At 41.5% G+C, this 22,695-nt stretch overlaps 1 protein-coding gene across 1 annotated transcript; it reads left to right on the forward strand.

Annotated features, from left to right (window-relative positions):
• The first annotated feature begins 1,366 nt into the window (after positions 1-1,366).
• TAF15 (TATA-box binding protein associated factor 15) lies at positions 1,367-21,407 on the forward strand. The gene is made up of 16 exons (XM_065852933.2): positions 1,367-1,504; positions 4,244-4,280; positions 5,385-5,433; positions 5,630-5,720; positions 5,799-5,916; positions 8,111-8,394; positions 9,274-9,388; positions 16,013-16,047; positions 16,642-16,674; positions 17,265-17,374; positions 17,915-18,044; positions 18,917-19,006; positions 20,285-20,369; positions 20,460-20,545; positions 20,651-20,756; positions 21,036-21,407. Exons 1-16 carry the CDS (start codon positions 1,495-1,497, stop codon positions 21,073-21,075), a joined length of 1,419 nt encoding a protein of 472 aa, XP_065709005.1. The 5' UTR covers positions 1,367-1,494; the 3' UTR covers positions 21,076-21,407.
• The last annotated feature ends 1,288 nt before the right edge of the window (positions 21,408-22,695 follow it).

The raw sequence follows: 22,695 nt of genomic DNA on the forward strand, positions 1-22,695 counted from the left end.
TTTGCCTCCTGCTGGTATGCCCAGGGGGGAAAGAAACAGCTCAACTAGTTTGCAAATCTGCTCAATCGATTCAGCTGAAATCAGAGAATGCTCTTTACTGGATTAAAAAAAATACAGGTTAAGCCTCACAGTGTTCGCTGTTTTCCCGGCTGTTGCCTGCGCAGACTGTCACTAGACAGAAAGCATGCAACTACTAACTTTCCTCTCCAACTCTTGCAAGAAGGTAGCTCCATCTTGTTATAGATTGCATAACTAAACTAAATTTGCTAATAAAACCAAGAATATGTTAGTAGTTGACGATTCACTGAGTTGTGTAAATGTTAAACCGCCATGTTCTGTCACTATAGTTTGCCACATGCTGTTTCTGCAAGTTTTGGCGGGAAAGATGTTGTGTGCTTATGGGGAGGGGGATGTGCTTCACTGTGCTTGGGACAGCATAGCAACCCATCTAACCAGTCAGAAAGATGATCAGGGGCATGTACTTACAGACGGTATAGAAACACTTTTTTTCTGTGACCAATTTGCGTGCCTTTGGGTGGAGCAGTGACTGCCTGGCCACCCAGCGCTGTTTTGCTCATTTATCTTTAATAAAAGTTATTCTAAATTTCTTTGAGTCATATTTGACTATAACAATCTGAAACAAGAAATATGACTGAAAAAAAAAAAAGATATTAAATAATCAATGTTGCTTTTGCCGTCATTTCAGTTCATTCCTCATTAATTTTCCTTTCTGAAACAATGTCTCTGGTTTCACATTATTCTTTCCCAAGATCACAACCCCTTTTCTTAGAAAGCCATTTTCCAATTCAATATTTCACAGAATCACAGAATGTTAGGGATTAGAAGGGACCTCGAAAGATCATCCAGTCCAATCCCCCAATATTTGTTTTTGTTAAAAGTCAGACACTCTGGAAAACCTTTTTTCTTTTTATTCCTTAGGACCTAGATTTTGCTCAGATTTTGGCCATTTTCTTTAACTCCATTTTAGCATCTCATTTCTTTCCCTGGCTGTGCACACCCGAAGTGCAGCGAGGACTTTTTCCCCCAGCTGCTGTGAAGTTTGGCTGGCGAAGTCTCTTCTGGAAACCCGGGAACACCCTCTGGCCCAAATGGCGATGCACAATTGGGGGTGCCGAGAGGGAAACATGGGAAGCGCTTCCCTCTCGGCACCCTGCACATTCTCTGCGTGCTTCTTAACTAAACTAACTTAATCTTTTCAGAGATTCCCAGCTTCGTACAGCGCCGCCGCCCCCTTCCCGCTCGCACAATCCCCCCCCTCTCCGGCCGCAGTGACTTGGTACGGCCCTTCTTCTCTCCCCCCCACTTCCCCGCACGAATGGTAGGCGCCCCGCGCGCTGATTGGCTGCCCGGCCCCGCAGTCCGCGCGAGCAGCGGGTGCTTCAGTGTGCGCGCGGCCAGCGCGGCGGTTGGTGTCTCTGTTTGTGTCTCTCTTTCCCCCCTTTTCCCTCAGCCCGGTCAGCGGCCGACGCCGCCATGGCTTCGGGTAGGTGCTTCCAGGCCCGGCGGGCTGAGGGGGCGGTGGTGGTCGGCGGCTCTTCTTCCCCATGTGGGTGTGGCGGGCGCGGGAGGGTTGGCGAGCGCCATGAGGCGCAGGTGGAAAAGGCCGCGGCCATGTTAGGGGGGAGACGCGGCACCTTCTCCCTCATCATCCCCCACCCCCCCCACTCCTCCCGTTTACCGTCCGCTCCGCGCGCCTGCTGACGGAGAGGGGGAGGGGGACCACGCCCCCGCCGATGGCCCCGTTGGCTACGCCCCCTTTGATCGAGACCACGCCCCCTCCCCAGGGAGCCTGTCTCGTGACGCTGCCTGGACCCGCCCCTTTATGGCGGGGGCGGGGTCTGTGGCTACGCCCCTCGTGTTGTAATGGGGCAGCAGCCCCTTGGGGTCACCCGCTCGGGTGCTTCGTGGGATGTGGGTACCCCCGGCGTGGGGCTGGGCACCCCTTGTGGGTTGTGCCACACCCCTTTTGGTTCATGTATCCGCTTTGGGTCGTTTACCCCTCTTCCTGCTGTGAGACATAAACCCCCCCATTTTGGGTCATGGCTCCACGTGTCCCCCCAGTGTGAGATGTAGGCCCATCATTTGGTTCTGCTGCTCCCCGCAGTGAGGTTTGTGTGCTCCCCCTTTGGGCCAACACCCACTCCCTTGGGTCTCATCCCCCTTAGGGGGACCCACCTTTGTGTCCCTGGACCTGCTGCATCTGCTCTGCGTTCAGCTGTAGAACCCCACAGTCCCCAGCATGGGCTTACAAATGCACTGGCTGTAATTGTTTTGCTATGGGAGGCTTTTAGTTGAGGATGGAGACATCATGTCTGCTGTGCTAGGTGACTTGACAGAGCCTGGCTTCTCCTGGGGCTCCTGTGAGCACATTGTGTTGCTGTTTCTTCATCCCACTTGAGATGGAAATGTTTTGGATGCCCCTGGAAAGCCACAGACAGGTGTGTTCCTGGAATGGGAAAAGGATGCAGGGCTGTGTTTTGTTAGGCTTGAGCCGCTTTAGTATTGTATCACATCACATATTAATATATGAACAGTAGAGAATAAAAACAACTATGTTAAGGGACTCCTTTAATGCAAGGACAGCTCTTTGCCAGGAGAAGAAAACATGTCCGAAGGTGCCATGAAATGACTTCAGACCATGAAGTCTGCTACTGAATTCATCAAATTGGGCAGCAAACAACAACCACTTTCTTCCCAGACCTGAAGTACTTCCCAGTCAAGCACCTGAGTGCCTCTTCTGTTTTTACTCTATGGTGATGGTCAAACACAAGATTCTTTTTCTGTTGAGAGTAGTACAGAAGCAATACTGCTTCTTTATATGGGTGAGAACTTCAGTTTTCAAATGTACACGGCAGATTGTTGTCTGAAGAGGAATACACTTCCTAAGCAGTATGCAAGGTGGCTGGTCTACTATACCCGCTTGATTCGCAGAAAATTGCTCCATGAGCTTTTCAGACATTCAGAAAAAAGTGTCTGCATGTCCAGGAATTTCCAGAATGAACTATATGTTGTTTCCAAAAATACTTACAGACTCTTCTACCCCTTGAGCCCACCAAAATAAATGAATCAGAAATCTGTAGACTAAGCAGCCCGACAAAGGATGTAGGAAAATGTGTAAATAAAGGAAATTCCTTTGATTCTAAGTGTTCATTTTTACAGACTCCTTATCAGGTTGCTTTCAAACTTCTAAAATGTTGTGGTTTGGCAGAAATTCATAGGGGAGAAGCTAAGGAGAGTTAAATGTAATTCTTCAATTCATAGCTAATTACCTCCTTACTCGAGTTCTTTCTGACACAACCATTAATATTCTTTGTTTTAATTAGCAGCTTTAATGGCATATAAATTTTGGAGTGAAACCATCATTTTAAAATGCTGTTACCTATTTAGTAGTAATTATTATGATCATTTAAATGGAAATAATGTAAAAAGTTGACTTTCATCTCATTAAAAACAATAGACGTGTCTGAGTTGCACTTAAAAAAAATCTTTTCATTATGAAAAGGCAATGAAATATTTATGTAGCAGTGCGAAAGGATGAAAATGTTTCACATCTGAGTGAAATCACCTTATAGGATGTGTGAAATCAAATTTTTTTGATCTCATCTTAGCTTTTGGTAAATGTTACTCTTTCAGAATAAAAAATTTGATGCGTTTTGTTGCCTTGAGGAGGTACTTTACTGTTGAAAATGCTGCTTTGTGTCTAAATAGCTTGGGTGCTACCCTCATGTAACGTTCGTCCATCCCTGATGTTACATCTCCAAACTCTGCCTGTGTCCGTGCCCTTTGCCAGACACAGCTTTCTTAAGGTGTCTTAAGAAGGGGATCAGTGGCACTGACGTATTTAGCTTTGCTTGAGTAATTAAGCCACTGCATTCTGCTCATTGATTATGGCACTGAATTTGATAGCCATTAGAGGTGCTTGTGCAGTCCTGAATATTTGAAGACCCACCTTAAAAATGGAATTCGGATCCTTCAAAAGGAAAGTTCTGAGTGGCTATACCTGCGTCGCGTCCCCCACACCCTGCGCTGCTCCTATTCCCCCGGCCTTTACCGTCTCTTTTTTGTTAATAAAGAGAGAGCTGTCTCGTTCTGCAGGAAAAGCAACTGCCTTATCCAGTGTATATGAGCCTTTTTCCCTCTCACCAGATTTCTTCCTCTTATAGTAAGCAGAGGAATAAAACGTCAGTTGGAAATTCTCAATATGACTTACTTCTTTTTCTAGATTCTGGAAGTTACAGTCAATCTGGGGGCCAGCAGAGGTATGTGTGGGTTTGGGTTTTTTTTGGCTGTTAGCAATTATGTCTGCAAAATAAAAAGCCATTTAGGATTCCCAGCATGGTGTTTGAATCCTTGGGCATGATACAGTGTTGATGTGTTTTTGGAGTCATGAGTGCATAAAGCTTACTACCTGGGCATTTATTGAGATGTCTTATACAAGAGTGGAACAGTTTGTATTCCTGAAGGGACGACAGCAAGGAGGTTTAAATGAGAATGACATCTTCTGATAGCAAGAACTCTCAAAATGTCATGAATGTATAGAAATATTTTTCATACAACTGCTTTAAGTTGTTCATTTTCAGTCGAAGGTTATACAAGCGTAAAAATGGTGGGCCAATGTAGATGTAAAATTTTATTTTTCCATTTTGTTTTCTCATTGGAGGGGATTTTTTGTTAAAACCCTCTGGTAACTGATTGTAATTGCGAAATCTAAAAACCAGTTCATAAAATCGTTGTGACTTTTGGGAGGGGATATATTTTAATCAGTGAAACAAAAGTGTTTTTATGGAAATGTGAAAATCATGGCTAGTACTGACTCTACTAATAAAAGTCAGAAGGCTTTATGCATATAGCACCCTGTGAGTTTGAGTTTATATCTGAGTGTGACAGGAGTTTCAGCACATGGTTTTTATGTCAGTTCGCGAAGGCTTAGAGTGGCAGAATAACAAGTAAGTATAATCTAAAGCTAGTCTGGTTTTTGATATTGATATTGTTGAATTGTCCAGCAAATACCAAATTGACAAATTAACTTTGTAAGAATATACCAAAAAACTTAAAATGCCATGGTTTCATACGATAAAGCTTTCTGTGATTCTGAAGAATCTGTCAAATTACAATAAGCTCAAATTTCATTTACATTAAATTTACACTTGACACAGCAGAAGTTAAAATAAGCTCTTCTGACAGTCAGCTATGGTAATCAATAGTTTATTGATGAGGTTTTAATATGCCTACAACTGCAGTACTGGGATTGAACACCTATTTTGGAGTGAAAAGAATTTTAAATAACACCAAAAATACCTTTACTTTCCAACCCATGTGGATGGTGCTGTTAAGCGTTTACTAAAAGCATTTTTCTCTTACAGCTATTCGTCCTATGGCAATCAGGGCAGTCAAAATTATGGACAAGGACAGGTACGTTGAAAAAAATATTGTGTTTCAAAGCAGATGTTCCTTGAGTAAAAATAATTGTTCCTGGGTGACCATATCTGCGCTGGGAAGAAATACATTCTCAGCTCTGCTTGGTGTTTGCAGTTGTGCCTAGCAAAGGAAAACTGTAATTACTTGCTGTGGAAGTTACACTTATTTGAGTGCGTTCTTTAAATTACAGGGATATTCTGGTTATGGGCAGAGTGGAGACAATTCGTCCTATGGACAGAACTACGGAAACTATCATGGGAACTATGGACAAAATCAAACAGGTTTGGCTGGCTTGTTACATTCATTGGCAGTAATCAAATGGTGAATATTTACTAAAAATTTTCTTCCTCAATTACCAGGTTATGGACAAGATTCCCAGGGATACGATGATGATTCCGGTTATGAAAATCAGAATCAGAGCTCGTACAACCAGCAGTCCTACGGCAGTCAGGGGCAGCAGAAAGGGTCGTCTAGAGGGTAAGGATGCTGAGATTAACAGCCGCTATTTAAAGTACTATCTAGTAGTTGTACAGTCTTAGCTGGAGCTATAACAAATTTCCTGCTATCACTGCTGAAAAAAAAAAAAAGACAAACATCTGAAAATCCCCCTTCTTAAGATATTTTTAATGACTGAAAGAACAGGAGGTAAGGGAAGAATATTTCTTTATGTAAGAAGGATGGATGCAGTTGGTTTGAAATCAAGCTGTATGGGGAGATAAACTTTAGAAAATCTTTGGAGAGTAGCTACAAAGAAGAATTGGCTTGGTAGGGAGTATTTTGATTAAGAAAAAGATGGATTGAGAACCTCTTCAGTCACATTCTTTTACATAAACATATAATACTTATTATTAACTTCAAATAAGCTGTTAGCAAGGAAATTATTCGCTGTTTGTAGATTTGCAGACTTCTTATCTGACTTAGAAGGCCTTTTTGTGGTGAAAAAAAGAGGTAAGGATTGAGAAATACCATGTAAGAAATACCTTTTCTTTTTTCAACTAAGTAGGATTCTTGAAACATCATGTTTTTATATCCTCATCAATAACTTAAATGTCTGTATCCATGCTATACTCTGGTTTAGTACTTTACGCTATTACAAATGTATTTTACTAGTTAAGTGACAGAATCATAGAATTGCTTACTTGAATCGGTTTCAGGAGGATTAATGATTCACGTTTTATAGTATGTTGGAAAATACAACCCAGCTTCCTGTGGTGACTTATAAGGCCACTTCATTATCTAATTTACAAGCTTTGCACCTCAAGGTTACTGCTCTTATTAGCTCTTTATTGAGGATGTGACCTCTTTGAAATACACTGTCATGTACTAAACTGCATTTTTGTGTCCAAGGTCCGAATATTTTTTTGTAGCTTTTTGCAAACTGATAAAACAATATGGACTTCAGCAAACCTGTAGGTGGTTTCTGTTTTTGTAGTTACTACAAAACATCTTAATATAAACAAACCAGGGCTTAATCTGCCACCAGTAGGTGCTGTCACTCAGAGTCTCTATTTCACATCCCTAAGAAGACAGGAACATGATTAGATTCTGTTTTGCTTTATTTTCTGAACATTTATTAGAGCTGCAGAAAGGTACAGGACTAGATAATAATGTGGCTTTTAACTCTGTACACATCTAGTGGGGAAAAATGCAGCAGGGCATAGATTCTCCAACAACTTGATTTTGATCAAGAAAATGAAAAAAAAAAAAAAAAAGACATCGGAGAGAAACGTTTCAATGTGTGGTTGTAATAAGTGAGGAGAAAGTGAGAAATTAAATTATAGCAACTTTGAAGAGGATGGCTGCAAAACCGTAGCTCTCACATCCTGAGGGAAGGAAGGAAAAGAGTAAATAGTGGATGCCCTCACCAGTTCTTCCTTCGTTGGCAACGGTGGAAAGGCTGAAGTGGAGCTGACTTTTTTTGAAGTGGAGCTATTAAACAAAAATGTTCACGATCTTTAATACTGGGATTAGTTATGTTAAGCTAAGATCTAGGCTAGAACTGAGGGGGAGCAGATGGGATGGTATTTACATGCAGAGGATATTTTGAGATTGGTTGGACCCAAGGGACTTCGTCTTGGAGAGCTTTGAAAAGCTGGTGGAAACTTTCTGTAGGCTCTCAGAATTTTTGTTCGTTTTTCTGAGACATTTTGGCCAGCAAGTGAGATCATTAAAAACTGGAGAATGACAAACATATAGGTTCTCATCTTTTGAAAAAGGGGTGGAATCAGGAAGGAGGAAGAGAAAAAGGGTGACAGAGGTCAGTGATTAATTTCAATTACTGAAAAAATAATACAATTAAGCCACAACTAAGTACCTGGGGGGAAACAAAGGTGTGAGTAACAGCCAGTGTTTCCTGGATGCAATTTATTTCTTATAAATCTGCATAATGTCTTGCATATGTAAGGGGAGTGCTGCTGTTAAATTAATTTACAGTGGAAAGAGGGCTGTCTTGAAAGCTATGTCAACATACAGATTTCTGCCTTGCTTTTATTGGAAGCCGGATATATCCCAGCAGATACAAAACATTCAGTATTTTTGTATCCGTATGCCAGTAATGACTGGGAGGTAACTGTGACTAGGATGTTTTAGCAATGTCATGAATTTTCAGCCCTTATTTTCCTCTCTATTCTGTGAACGTTTAGCGATCATTACAAATTCTGTTCATTTTAAGTGGAAGAGGCTCTTACGAACAAAAGTCAAACTATGGTCAGCACCAAAGCTCTTATGACCAGCAGTCAAGTTATGGACAAAACCAAGACTCTTACGACCACCAGTCAAGCTCCTATGACCAGCAATCGGGCTATGGCCACCAGAGCTCCTATGACCAGCAGTCGGGCTATGGCCACCAGAGCTCGTACGACCAAAAATCAGGCTACAACCAGCACCAAAGCTCCTACGGCCATTCTCAGCAATCCTACCAGTCTCAGAAGGGAAGCTACAGCCACAACAGTCAAGGTAAAATTCAACCGTTGAGTTCCATATTGGCTAATCAAATAGAGCAGAAACACTGTGGAACAGAATCACAGAATGTTAGGGTTTGGAAGAGACCTCAAAAGATCATCTAGTCCAATACCCCTGCCGGAGCAGGAACACCTAGATGAGGTTACACAGGAAGGCATCCAGGTGGGTTCTGAATGTCTGCAGAGAAGGAGACTCCACAACCTCCCTGGGCTGCCTGATCCAGTGTCTGTCACCCTTACTGAGAAGTTTCTTCTCAAATTTAAGTGGAACCTTTTGTGTTCCAGTTTGAACCCATTACCCCTTGTCCTATCATTGGTTGTCACTGAGAAGAGCCTGGCTCCATCCTCCTGACACTCACCCTTTAGATATCTGTAAACATCAATGAGGTCACCGCTCAGTCTCCTCTTCTCCAAGCTAAAGAGCCCCAGCTCCCTCAGTCTTTCCTCACATTGGGAGATGCTCCACTCCCTTAATCATCTTTGTTGCCCTGCGCTGGACTCTCTCCAGCAGTTCCCTGTCCTTCTGGAACTGAGGTGCCCAGAACTGGACACAATATTCCAGGTGTGGTCTCACCAGGACAGAGTAGAGGGGCAGGAGAACCTCTCTGACCTACTGACCACCCCCCTTCTAATACACCCATTGGCCTTCCTGGCCACAAGGGCCCGGTGCTGGCTCATGGTCATCCTGCTGTCCACCAAGACCCACAGGTCCCTTTCCCCTACACTGCTCACTAATAGGTCACTTCCCAACTTTCCTGATTTAAATGGCAGACTGGAGGGGCAAAAAAAAGACTGTAGGGTGGGAATTTTTCACTTCACTGCAGTTTGCACTACAATCTACTCAGGTGTTGTTTTGTTTTACTCATTCCTCCAGATGATCGTCGTGAAAAGAGTAGGTATGGAGAAGATAATAGAGGATATGGCGGGTCACAGGGAGGAGGTAGAGGGGGATATGACATGGATGGAAGAGGTCATATGTCTGGATACAGGTAAGTGATCTCATTCCAGTGCCTGCAGTTCCTTACCCTTGTTTCTTATTTAGCTGTTTTTAATTTTTGTTTACTATCTGTCTATTCCTAATATCGTTCAGATTTAGATTTCCAAAAATGAAAGGTTGCTAAAGTTAGACCTTTCTGCACTGCTCAGAAATGCATTTTGCCTAGGAAAAGCTTTTAGGTGCAGATAGTTTCAGACCAAGCATTCAATTGTTATGACACATCGCTGCATTTATTTACATGAGTTACAATACAAAAACTGCCTGAGCTTATCCCTTGAAATAAGATATTTTAAAACTTGTAAAAATTTGTTTTTGACGACAAGAAAACCAACAGCCAGGGATTTAGAAAGTATTATAAAATTCATAGCTAAGGTAGCTAACATTTTAGTGGGGAATTATTTTGATCTTACAATGACAAGTCATTACACTAAGGTGGACCAATTATCTTCCTGCTTCCTAAATAGTTAAGTAGTAATAATATTGCTTCCCAACTGTTTTTTTTGCAGTTTTAAACTTCCATCAAAATACAATTTTTATTATTGGTTTAGCTGTCGATCTAAACCTGCTTATTTTAGGTAGACTTCAAATACTCACAATACTGTTACCCCTTCTGCCATTGCCTTAGGCCCTGTTCCTGTCAAGAAAATTTATGCACATATTTAATTTTGTGCTTTCAGATGATTTCATGCATAGGTCTGAGAGACTAGGACCTTTGCTTTAAATCCTACCGAATTAGGCTAGATGACATTATCATTTTTAATAAATTATCACAATTGGCTTTCCTTTATGTGCAGTGGCTGGGGGCGTGGGGTGCTTATTGATGCAAAGTAAGAATGTTGAAGATTCCGGTGAGCTTTGAATTGTTGTTTGTCAGCACCACTTACCCTTCAAAAGGCTGCACAGTTCTGGGTTATTATTGCTAGAACTCCAGATGAAGAGCTCTTATTTATACAATACTGTTCATTCAAACTGATCTAATTTAAATAAAATAATCCAGCAGTGTGTTAATACTTGGTTCTCTTTTAAACCATACTTAACATTTGCCTGCCCCTAACATGGTCCCAAATTGTACTTCATGACTTGTTTTGATGACATAGGTGAACCCTGTCTCTCTTAATTAGGTGTGGTAGCACAATTACAAACATCTATTAATAGTTATTTTATATTACAGTTTACCAGGATTTCATATTATATAACTTAACTAGCAAAGTGATTTCTAAGTTCATTTTCAATTAAAACTGAACAATTTTTAAAAATTAGCTTTTCCGTGTGGATGAAGGTTTTCCATATACCTGTACTGACCCCTGAGGCACTGCACTAGATCCAGGCCTCCAACTGGACTCTGCCCCATTGACCACGACTCTCTGGCTTTTTCCCTTCAGCCAGTTCGCAGTCCACCTCACTACCCGCTCATCCAGACCGCACTCCCTCAGTTTAGCTGTGAGGATGCTGTGGGAGACTGTGTCAAGTGCCTTACTCAAGTCAAGGTAGACCACGTCCACCACTCTGCCATCATCCATCCATCTTGTTATGTCCTCATAAAAGTCAATGAGGTTGGTCAAGCACCATTTCCCCTTGGTGAAGCCATGTTGACTGCCCCTAATGATCCTCTTCTCCCTGATAGGCCCTGAGATGGCACCAAGGAGAAGTCGTTCCGTCACTTTCCCAGGGAGGGAGGTGAGGGTGACTGGTCTATAGTTACCCGGGTCCTCCTTCTTGCCCTTATTTGAAGACTGGAGTGACATTTGCTTTCCTCCAGTCCTCAGACACCTCTCCCGTTTCCCAAGACTTGGCAAAGATGATGGAGAGCAGTCCAGCAATGACCTCAGCCAGCTCCCTCAGCACCCGCAGATGCATCCCATCTGGACCCATGGATTTATGGATGTCCAGACTATTTAATTGCTCCCTAATCCAGTCCTCATCAACCGAGGCAAACTCCTACGTTGTCCGACCTTCCTCTGGGGCCTCAGCGGCACAGGGCTCCTCAGGACAGCCTCTGGCAGAGTAGACAGAGACAAAGAAGGCATTCAGTAACTCTGCCTTCTCTGTATCTTCTGTCACCAGGGCACCCACCCCATTCATAAGTGGGCCTACATTGCCTCTGGTGTTAGCTTTATCTGCCACGTATTGCAAAAAGCTCTTTCTGTTGTCCTTGACCCCTCTCGCCAGATTTAATTCTGAGGAGGCCTTAGCTTTCCTAGTTGCCTCCCTACACCCTCTGACAGCAGCCTTATATTCTCCCCAAGTGGCCAGCCCCTCCTTCCATGATCTATAAACTCTCCTCTTCCACTTGAGCATACCCAGCAGTTCCCTGTTAAACCACGCAGGTCTCCTGGCTCCCTTCCTTGACTTCCTACGTGTTGGGATGCTCTGATCTTGTGCCCGGTAGAAGCAGTCCCTGAACACTAACCAACCATCTTGGGCCCCTTTTCCTTCAAGCAGCCTTGCCCACGGGATTTCCCCCAGCAATTGCCTGAAAAGGCCAAAGTTTGCCTTGCTGAAATCCAGGGTTGCAATTCTGACATCTGTTCTCCCACAAGATTTTGGGGAGTTGCATTTGTCTATTTAGACCTGGCCTGCGTGCCAGACCTCTGAGAGCAGCCTGTAGGTGCGGAACATCGCCCTGCAATACTCGGGGCAAAATCAAATTAGCATTTTTAAATTTAAAGAGCTTTGATTTCTTAGAATAACCTTTATGAAAGAAAACACTGTAAGGTATGAATGATTGTTCTGAAAACTGGAATGACTTGAATGTGTCCTGTAATAAGTGCTTTTGGATCTCATTTTTCTTTTGTGCCTGTGCAAAGTCACGCAGCACTGAGAAGAAAATATCTTTTGAGAAATTACTGTTCAGATTCCCATCTAGTATTATTAGATAGAGAACAGTAATTTTTCCTATGCATCAGATGTCCACTTTTCAATCTTAGTAACTTTGGGTTTCAGAATTATTCAATTTTTTTTAATGGTCTTGCGTTACCTCTTTGGGGATTTTAGTAGAGATTTTCCACCCTTTCATTTTGAAGCTTGAAATATTGATGATTTACTAATTTGTATTTTGGCTAAGAAGCAAGATCTTATGTTTTTTTAAAACCCATAGTAGAAGAGTCTCATCTTTGAGCTCTTCTGGTTAGAAAGCAGGTACCAGGTCTTCAGCATGCAGAGTTTTACTCTTAAGTTATTCTTCCAAGTTTACTTGTAGAATAAGTTGCCTTTTTGTTAGTCTTCATCTGAAAGGTAAGAAATTAATTGCTTAGCATAGGTTGGTTTTGTTGTTGGTGTTTTTTTTTCCCCTCTTGTGCAGATTTGATGTTGATGTACTATAAATAAAAGTTATCCATGCAGCTTAATTGCTGTAATAGCTACTATGAGTAGCTTATTGTGATATAAAGAAACTATAACTTAGTGCAAATGTTTTTTACAACAGTGTGGTTTGTGTTCAGAATTAATATTTTGACTTGTATATGCTTGAGCTTAGCATGATACAGACTTTAGAAAAACATGAACAGAGGCAATAAATACAGGCAGAAAAAGAAAATTATAGTGACTTTATTGGTGCACTAAGCATTCCTTGCTTGTTTGTAAAAATACATTCTTATGTGTAACTTCCACATGCTTGGGAAGGGATAGATGCATGTTGGAGGCTGAAATTTGGTTCCTGAATTCTTGGTGCTACCTTTACCGATATCTGCTAACTTTTTAAAGTATATTTCTTGTATCTGTAGTGTTGAGCTCTCCATGTAACTGTGCCTTTAATTTAAAGAGCTATTCCCAGCTGAAGTAAGCAATGTTCAGATGAACTCCACTTACACTCAAGTAGGTGATGTTTAAATATATGACTGAGTATAAGGAGAAAAGAACATCTGAAGACCGTTATTTCATAGCAGTAAGTGTTTGTCACTATGGGTGGTGCCACATACACAGTCTGGCTGCTTGCAGTTAAGTCTCTTTTATTATCTTTGGTGGTGGCATTGCGGAATTTTGGATGCCTATGTTTCTAACATAGGATGTTAGAATTGCAGACTCTATCTGGTCACCCATCTGTTTGGGCTGAGTGCAAGACTGGTAAAGCAATAGACTGTGAAACACTGCAGTTCTGTTTTCCACATGTTCTGTGACGATGTGGGAACTCATTCAGTTGTTGAGATTGAGGCCTGAATTTTGGGTCTCAGTGAGGGGTAAAACTGAGACTGTGGCATCATCTTGCAGCCAGTTTCTGTGTTTGGCTCTGCTTGCTGCACAACATCCATGTGCTTTCCGGGGATCTGGGATAGCTTTGCCCAGCAGTCTCAGGCAGGTAAAGCACTGCAGCTTTATAAATCACATGTGATATCAGACTTAAAAATGGAGGAGGGCATTAATCTGCCGTTAAGGGTATCTGTCACTGAATTAATGCAAGTTTTGGTTGGGCTGACCATGTGAGACTAAGCGAGAAGAGAACATGTTGAAGTGTACTTGGGCAAAACCGTATTTCTACAGACATTAATTGAAAAACTGATTTAAAAATTGTGGGTTGCACTTGTTAGCATAGGATGCAGAATTACTGTATCACAGAGGTAAAAATTAGGCATTTGACGAGGACTTCCTTTACATTTTATGTATCAAACTCTATCGCTTCTCAGAATTGTGGTGCACACATTTTACCCCAGCATCTTAGCAAAATCGTCACCCCCTATGAAATCCTGGGTGTGTTGCTCACATTTTCTGTGTGTTTAGGTTGTTGGGTTTTTCTGATTTGTGTCTCTGCTGCTCTAGACTTTCAAATCAGAAAACATATGTGTTCTGGATAGTGCTGTCCTGATGAATTAGGACCATAATCTAGGGTTGGAAAACTTTGATAACATTTCTGTGGCTGATATATTCACTCTTGTTATTTCTGAGTTAAGATCCTAGAAGAGCAGGCATCTGATTGAAAATTGTTGTGTCATAATGAAGTGGGTTTCTTTTAGGTGAGGTGAATTGGAGGTGACAGAAAGAGGTTTACAGTAAATTTTATAATCACCATTGTGTATTCATCATCAGTCCTTGAAAACAGCCAGCCTTGAATAAAGACCAGCTCTGATGTTGTGTGTAAAATTAATTCATTTTACCTCTTTCACGAGCAGAATGAGTTACTTACAAGTAAATGACACTGCATTTGGATTTTTTCTGCAGAGAAGCAATTTAAAATCTGCAGCAAAAATTTATTTTAAGAAGAGTCCCAGTAAAAGTCGTAGTCTGTTGTGACAGACATCTGATAGTCCTTATATGTACTGTCACAATGTCGGTCACACTTCAGAAGAATGTTTCTCTAAATACATTTTTGATAATATCTGTTGAAACCTTATGTCTTTTTTGTCCCTCGCCTTGGACAGATATTATCTCAATGTTAAGCAAGCCATATCTCCCATTCGTGGCCTTGCATTTGCTGTAAGCAGATACACAGAGTGCCAAAGAAATTACTCCCTAATTTTATTTCATCGCCTTTTTCTGGGGTGCTTGTGTCCCATGTCTGGACTCTGATGTGTTGACTGAATTAAAACCTGCAGTGACTTCTGGTTGCGAAGTGCATCGATGAAGCGGCTGTAAACCAGCACAATAGCTCCAGAGTCTGGAGACAGCCCTCAAGATCAGGGTTTGAACTTAGGCTGGGTTTATCTCAGCTGCTGGGTGCAAAAGCTGTTGGGATTAGGTGAACCTGCCTGATTTTCAGGTGGCAGCTGTGTCCCCTGTGCGAGCAGGCAGTACATGGCAGTGTGAGACGGTCTTTCTGACACTTGGTTATCAACATTCTGAAAAATCCAGTGGTTGTTTTTCCTGAAGGCTTTGAATATTTATTAAATCATGTTCATAACATGGATGCACTTTAAAATGCTGTTGTGAAAAATCTTACTGGTATGAACATTTACATTGCAAAGAGTGAGGGTTTATTTTCATGCACATAACTGGAGGCGTAACATCCTGTTTAAAATCCCCTCTAACCTTTGAAAATTGATGTGTGTAATCTCTTAACTTGGTCTACATTTTGTGCCACAGGTTTCAGAATGAATGAAATAAAACTTCACGGCCTCTGCTTTTGAAGCTCACATACACACACCTTCTCTGTAATGTCAAGTGCTAATAGTGCAGTAGATCCCCACAGACCCTTTCTCAGAGAATGGCTGATACTGATAATTTGTCCCTCGTATATAAATGCATGATAATGGAGGTTAATTAACTTTAGCTCTTTTTACTTCTAGGAAAGCACTAGGGTACTAATTATTCCAAAGTAGCAATTACATCTACAATTAAAGCCCATTAACCTTCATGAAAATAATGTTTCTGGTTTAAAACCCAGTTTTTAATGCCAATCATTTCGGCTTATGGGATGGGAGAAAGTATTGAAACAACAACAGTATGTATGTGTTAGTTTAAAATACTCTGTAGGGCTTCTCTTCTCCAGTGTAGCACCCTGTGAGATTATTCACTTTCATGTAATTTAAACTTTGAAGATGAATGAGAAGTCAGGAGAAGGTAGAGATGGTGCTTTAGCTGCCAGACAGTAACTCTCAACTTGTGATCAGTTAACTGTAGATTGAGCCTTGGGCTCAGCACATAGAGACTTAAGGAAGAAATCATTTCTTCAATTTTTCCTCTGCAGTGGTGGTGACCGTGGTGGCTTCAAAAATTACGGTGGTAAGTGCCGAGTATCCAAAAATGTTTCAGTGGAAATTCTTTATAAATCTAAAAGCCACCAATATCTTGTTACTATCTAGTAGAAGCATTATAGCGTTTTGGTGAGGCTGGTGTGTTCATGAGTTTTAATAGCCAAACTTTTAGCAATAAACTGGATTTCTACTTTGTCAAATTGCATGAAAGAATTTGTGGAGACAGTGACGTTCACCGGAATGTTTTTTCTTTTATTTTTTTTTTTAAATTTTTGTTACAAATGCCTCTTAGAAAGGTACTAGAGGTAAAAAAAGAGAAAAAAGTGGTAAACTGCTTGGTGATGTGACAACCAGCATTTGCAAGATAACACCAGCACAGCATCAGTGTGGCAACTGCCACATGCTGCAAGTTAAAGAACATGTTAACGTCCTACAGACACCTTCTGTCGAACGTTTTAATCTAAATATCCTTTAAATATCTGGTTAATGTTTTAGATCTTAGATGAATTATGTATATACTTTAAATATTTTCTTGTATCTAAAAAAGTAAATTGAAAATGTTTTGCTAAAAACAGTCTTTTTCTATTTTTTTTTTTTGTTTGTTTTTTAACCTGTTTCATAGGTCAGAGGGATTATGGACCAAGATCAGATGCTGGTAAGAAAACAAGCAGTGGGCGGGAGCAGATTGGAGCTCTTAGGTCATTGCTTTTAAAATGTATTTTTAGAAAGATGGATGTGGCTGCAGTTCCCATGGTTCAAAATAAATTTTAACTAAGGCTTGTATTCCTTGACAGAAATGTCTGTTATTAAAGTGCATGTAAATGTTTCGATGTCATTTCATGCAGCCAGTAAGAATTTGCTGATGGACTTTGAATCTCCTTGAGCCAAGCAGCTGCTCTCACTGCTGTAACAATTCTGCTAAACTTGTCTTATTTAAAACATATAGTACTTTGATAGTTTTGGGTGTCCTTAGCTGCACGGACAAGTTGTGTGTGTGGCAAACATCTGGCCAACTGTTGAAGATGTTTGGTCTCTGATGTACGGCAGCATCTGAAGGTGCTGTGTGTGCACCTTCGGAGTTGATGGTGTTAACTTCAGAATTGTGCTCTCTGCTCATCCTTTATTTCACACAAGATGTCTTTGGGATTTAAGGGTCTGCCAGAGGGCAGTATAGACCTGAGTTTAAAATGTTGCTTCTGTTGCTACCACAAAGATGCGTAGTAAATGTAGCTTCTTCTTTGGTAGATACAGAGTCTGACAACTCTGATAACAACACTATCTTCGTGCAAGGACTTGGAGAGGATGTTTCAACAGATCAAGTGGCCGACTATTTCAAACAAATTGGTATTATAAAGGTATGTGAAATGAGGAATCAGTGGTTAGAAGGAAGAGAACTTGTGGAGCGAGTGCATTGGAAATGTACTGGTGTCATTCCAGGCAGATGCTCACTCTGACTCCCCAGCAGTTGTAGATAATATTTTTATCTGGGTTCACAGCTGACAGCTCATTTGCAAGCTGGCAGCACTAGCAGCTTTTTTCTAGTGACATTTAGATCGCTTCACATCTCTTCTTTAGTCTTTATAACCCTTAACACTGACACTGTCAGTGGTACCACCCTCGTACTTCAGCAGTTATGCTTCTGTGTTCTATGGCTGTTTCTTCTGTTCCTGCAATTTTGAACTAGGGCTTCCTGCACTTGGCCTCAATTTTTGTAAAAACTGGGCCCATCATTTACTTCATGGAGAACAGCCAGTACCCTTCAGTGAAAAGCATCTGTTTCTGCAGGCCAGCTCCAGGAGAATCTTCATTCTAATGATACTTAGCTGTTACAGTTTATGTTCTGAACTGGCTTTACAGTACTTTTCCTATGCCAAGTGTACCACCTTTCTTTTCAGACCAACAAAAAGACTGGCAAACCTATGATAAATCTTTATACAGATAAGGATACTGGCAAACCAAAGGGAGAAGCAACAGTGTCTTTTGATGACCCTCCTTCTGCTAAAGCCGCAATTGACTGGTTTGACGGTGGGTGAGAGTACCTGTTTGTTTTGTTATTTATGAGTCTAACAAGTGGAAGAAGCAAATCAATAACCTCATTGGGGACCTCACGCTACTTTTTGTTTGGCTTTTGTTTTTTGATTTGAGCTTGGGGTTTGTTTGGGTTTTTTAATGAAGTCCTCTTATTTTATGGTATTTTGTGTGTGCTGGTGTTCTGATTCAGTGGAACAGCAGCTAGTGATAAGACCAAAAATGCGTAATGAACTGTTAGGGTTTCTTGCTGCACCCCAATCATCCATGCACAAAGTACGAGAGATGCCGTTCATGTTATTTCTTGTTCAGACCAATGGAGCTGTAATCTCTGTTAGCAGCTGGTGGGATTTCCTGCAGTGTTCATGTTGATACTGTTAGCGTTGTGGTGGCATTTTTAAGAGTTTGGTAAAGCTTATGGCAATCTTGTGCCAAGTACTTTGTATGCATATAGTGAAGAACAAGTTTAAAGAAGAAGAGAACAGATCCTGGAAATACATTGATATAAAACTCTTCAGACTTGATACGGGAAATTCAGTGATACTCTTTTGTAGTAGTAAACTTGAGCAGGGGAGAAACGCCTGCTCCTGAGAGTTTGCCTGTTCACAGAATTTTAATAACATTGGGTAAAAATTAAATGACATACTCTGCATCTGATGTGAAAAATCCTTGGAGAACCTAGCAAGTACCTCAGTGTTTACTGTCTCACATTTGGACCAGCGTTTTCAAAAATAAGAGATTTACTCCAGACTCCCTGTGTCTTAAGAGCTTTGTATTCAGTCTGTATGTGCAAATCACTTTTGTTCTTTGGAAATTGCTGCTGGGTTGTTGGCAGCTGTATTGATCTTTCCCTTTCTGTCTTTCCACAGGAAAAGAATTCAATGGCAATGTTATCAAAGTTACTTTTGCAACTAGAAGGCCTGAATTCATGAGAGGAGGTGGAGGTGGCGGACGCCGAGGTGGGACTGAAATCTGTGGAATCCTTGGGTTTGCGTAGTTAAATGCTTTTTGACTATTACTGGTTTATAAAAGAGAAGTTGACTTTGAAGCAGTGATTCATCGAAATATATGGGCCTTTGGGATTCTGCCATGAAAGGGAGTAATAAGGATTGAACCAAGTTAAGTAAACTGAAATCTGTAATCTCTTGCACAACACAGAATTTATGCTTTCCTTTTGAGCTGGAAAGTCCCCAGATCATGTCTCAGCATTGCTTTTAAAGAGAGACTGTAACAGTGATGTTGAGGCTGTACATGGGTTCCACATACATAGGTGTGAATTCCTAGTGAATATTTGCTAATTACAGGAAAGCCTGGAGATGGGGTGATACTTCCAGGTGGTATTAAGCAGGGCAAATTGTTCAACTGCTACTGCTTTAAAGCAGCAGTTGGATGTCTGACTCTTGTAATTAAATAGAGGTTAATCTTCCTGATTCTCCTCATAATATGGTTTTGTCAGTAGTCCGCTGGATATGAATTACCATTTTGCAAGAAGCATGCTTTGTGTGGTGGCTGTCAAAAGTTCATAATCTTTTTGATGCAGAAAGCAAGAACTATGTTGTCCCTGTGCTTGTGTCGGACGCATCCTCGCATTAATCCAGAGATTATTTCTTCGGTTGTTAAGTGTTTGTTCTGTGACTAAGTCTGGCCATATGTGGTTGATATTATAGGTTGTTAAATCTGTGTGAAATTTTATTAATGCATGTAGTGGGTTAATATTTACCTAGCGGCAATTCAAGCCCACCAAGTTTCCTTTTATTGCTGGAAAATAATTTATAAAAAATATATAGTGGAGCAAATTTTTCTGGCCACCATGTGCTATCCTTGCCTATTTTTCCCCATTAGTGTAAGTTATAAATCTGTCCACGATAACATGTATTTCAGCTACGCTGATACATTAACTTCAGGACATCAGATGCTGTTGAGATTTGGTGGTGGCTGGAAGTTCTGTTGTCGTTTTCCCAAGGCTTCTGCCTGTCTTGTAGGACCTCAGCCAGTAGATGCTTAATTCTACAGCCATACAATTTTCTTGTCATTGACACTACCTGCTGCTTTCAGAGTTCGTAATGTGGTTTCAGAGGCTTGCCTTGTAGGGATTTATTTACATTAAACACCCTTTCTTCCCCCTGCAATATCTGTCACTTGGGTTTTGAAGCCGATGACAGTCCTTAATAAATGTTTCTCATGTGTAGGCTGTAGACACTTCCCCTCCTTTATTCTGATTATAATTTTGTCTACAGGTTCACGAGGTGGATATGGAAGAGGTGGGGGCTTCCAGGGTAGAAGTGGGGAACCCAAAAATGGTGATTGGGTTTGTCCTAATCCGTAAGTGTCATTTTAATTGGGCAGTGCTGTTTCGTTTATGCTCTCTGAATTCCTTAGCAGCTAAGTCTGGGGAATCCTTGTATTTTCTAGGTCCTGTGGCAACATGAACTTCGCTCGCAGGAATTCCTGCAACCAGTGTGGTGAGCCGAGACCAGAAGATTCACGTCCGTCAGGAGGTGTGTGAAACCAAACTGTGTCTCTTCTGAAGCATTAAAAGTGCTAAGGACATCTGCAGCTTTCTGAAAAACCTGGCTGATGTGTCGGTTTGTGTTCTCCTCCAGATTTTCGTGGCAGAGGTGGCTATGGAGGAGAAAGAGGAGGGTATCGAGGGCGTGGTGGCAGAGGAGGCGATCGGGGAGGTGGCTACGGTGGTAAAATGGGAGGAAGGTAAGTGTTTTCTTTGCCCTTGCTTGGTTGTACAGCATACAGACTGGGGGATCGATAAGGACTGTGGGAAAAGTGTTGTTTATGTGTCCATGCACAACTGTGCTGTGAAAATAGTAACTACAAATAAGTCAGTTTGCCTATTGAGTGTGTTTTGTGAGTGTTTTTAGATAAGGTGATCTAAACATAGAATACACAAAAGTCAGCGTAGAGGTGTTTGACTGAAGGGACTGTTTGTTATTTGCTAAAGAGATGCCTCATAACTTTCTATTTCCCTTTCAGAAATGATTTCAGAAATGATCAACGCAACAGACCATACTGAAGAACACTGTGAATGTTTTTGTTTGTCTTCTTGATGCGTTTGATAGTGAAATTGCCGGAGTTTTGCCTGCCGCTTCACCCATGCCCTCTTTGGATAGTGGAATTGAGTGAAACTAGATTTTTATTTTGGTGGGAGGGACTGGGGTTGTTTGGGAGGATTTTTTTTAAGCAAGACATTAAAATTTAATCTTGATTTCAACATTGTCCTCTTTTCTTCCCCCTCGATACCTTTTCAACAGGTCCTAAGAAAGAAAAGGATAAACTGTAAAATATTGCCAAAATATGAAGTGTTTTGTAATACAACAATAAATGCTGATTGTTTTATTTGTGAAATCTTACTGCTTCACAATGACTTCAGTTCCATGCGTTTCCTTATGTATTCCCTGTCTTTCTGTGCCTTGATCTAAGTAGTAAATAAGGTCTAGTTTGCAATGACACGACTGATTTGACCCAAGCTCTGTACTGTCTGCAAAACCCTGCAGTTAAGTGGGTGAGGTGCATGCAGCTGTTTCATCTTCAAGATGCAGGAGAGGTTTAATAGGCGGATCATGTTTGGGATTCAGCACTGAAACCAAAGTTTGAAGAATCAACAGAGGTTAATTATAATTTCTCCTCGGACTAAATCACACTGCAGAGGTGAGTTGGTGGGAATCTGTAAGAACTGAGCGCTGCCACCGTCAGCCTGCGTCCAGTGCTACCTTGTCATCACAAGTCCTTGATATCATCAGATCATCCAACACTCAGGTGGGCAGAATACTACAAATGCAAGTTCTCAGGGTCTACAGTTAAAATCTTGATAATTGGGTGTACAGCTGCACAATATCCATGGCCTCTCACAAAGAAATGAACAGAAATAGCTTTTGTTAATGTCTGTAAGCCAGCTGCCTAGCTTGGTGTGCATTTATGGTCATGGTAAGTTCAAATCAGGCATTATGTGTGGTTTTAAATGTGATAACTGTGCTGTGCTCCTGGAAAGGGTGGGTGCTGTCACTGCTCTGTCAGAAAACGCATCTGTTGCAAATTCTGGGCAGCTTGTTCCTCTTCAGACAGTGGAATTTGAGATACATGTGTATTAGTAATGTTACAGAACTTAATGTGTGGGTGAGGCTTTAGAAAGGCAAATTGTAGACAAATCTTAAGCAAAACAACAGACACTGAATTTATTTAAGATCTGAGGCTTGACACTCCTAACCAGGTTCTGTTAAAAATGAGCCAGACTTAGAAAAGTTTGGAGTATCTATGTTGTTTAAGCCGGTGCGATGGCTTTGAGTGGAGCGGGCTAGAGGATGCTCTCGCACACGCTGGGTTGGCAGGGACAAGGCGGTGGCTGCTGGATAGGGTGAAGGAGGGAAGTGGTGAAAGCAGCTGAGGACAGCGGAACTGTCACTGCCTGAGGTTCCATCCCCGCCAGAGCCGCACTGGGACATTGAGCTGCACAAACACCATCTTGGGCTGCACCTCGAGCTTTGTTCTATTCTGCATCGGGGCAAAACACAACAAATGTTCTTAACGTGGTTTTTAAGAGAGCAAAGACCTCTTCCTCACCAGCTGCTTTGTCTTGCGGAAAACTAGCAGGTCAGACAGAGAGCGAGTGGTACTAGTTTGATGGCATGTGTGGTTT

This window comes from Patagioenas fasciata, chromosome 19 (assembly GCF_037038585.1).
Source record: "Patagioenas fasciata isolate bPatFas1 chromosome 19, bPatFas1.hap1, whole genome shotgun sequence".
In the NCBI taxonomy this organism is placed as follows: Eukaryota; Metazoa; Chordata; class Aves; order Columbiformes; family Columbidae; genus Patagioenas; species Patagioenas fasciata.

Coding starts and splice junctions, on each gene's coding strand:
- TAF15 (XM_065852933.2), top strand. Junction 9,389..16,012: donor GGTCATATGTCTGGATACAG/GTAAGTGATCTC, acceptor TTTCCTCTGCAG/TGGTGGTGACCGTGGTGGCT. Junction 20,757..21,035: donor GGTGGTAAAATGGGAGGAAG/GTAAGTGTTTTC, acceptor TTTCCCTTTCAG/AAATGATTTCAGAAATGATC.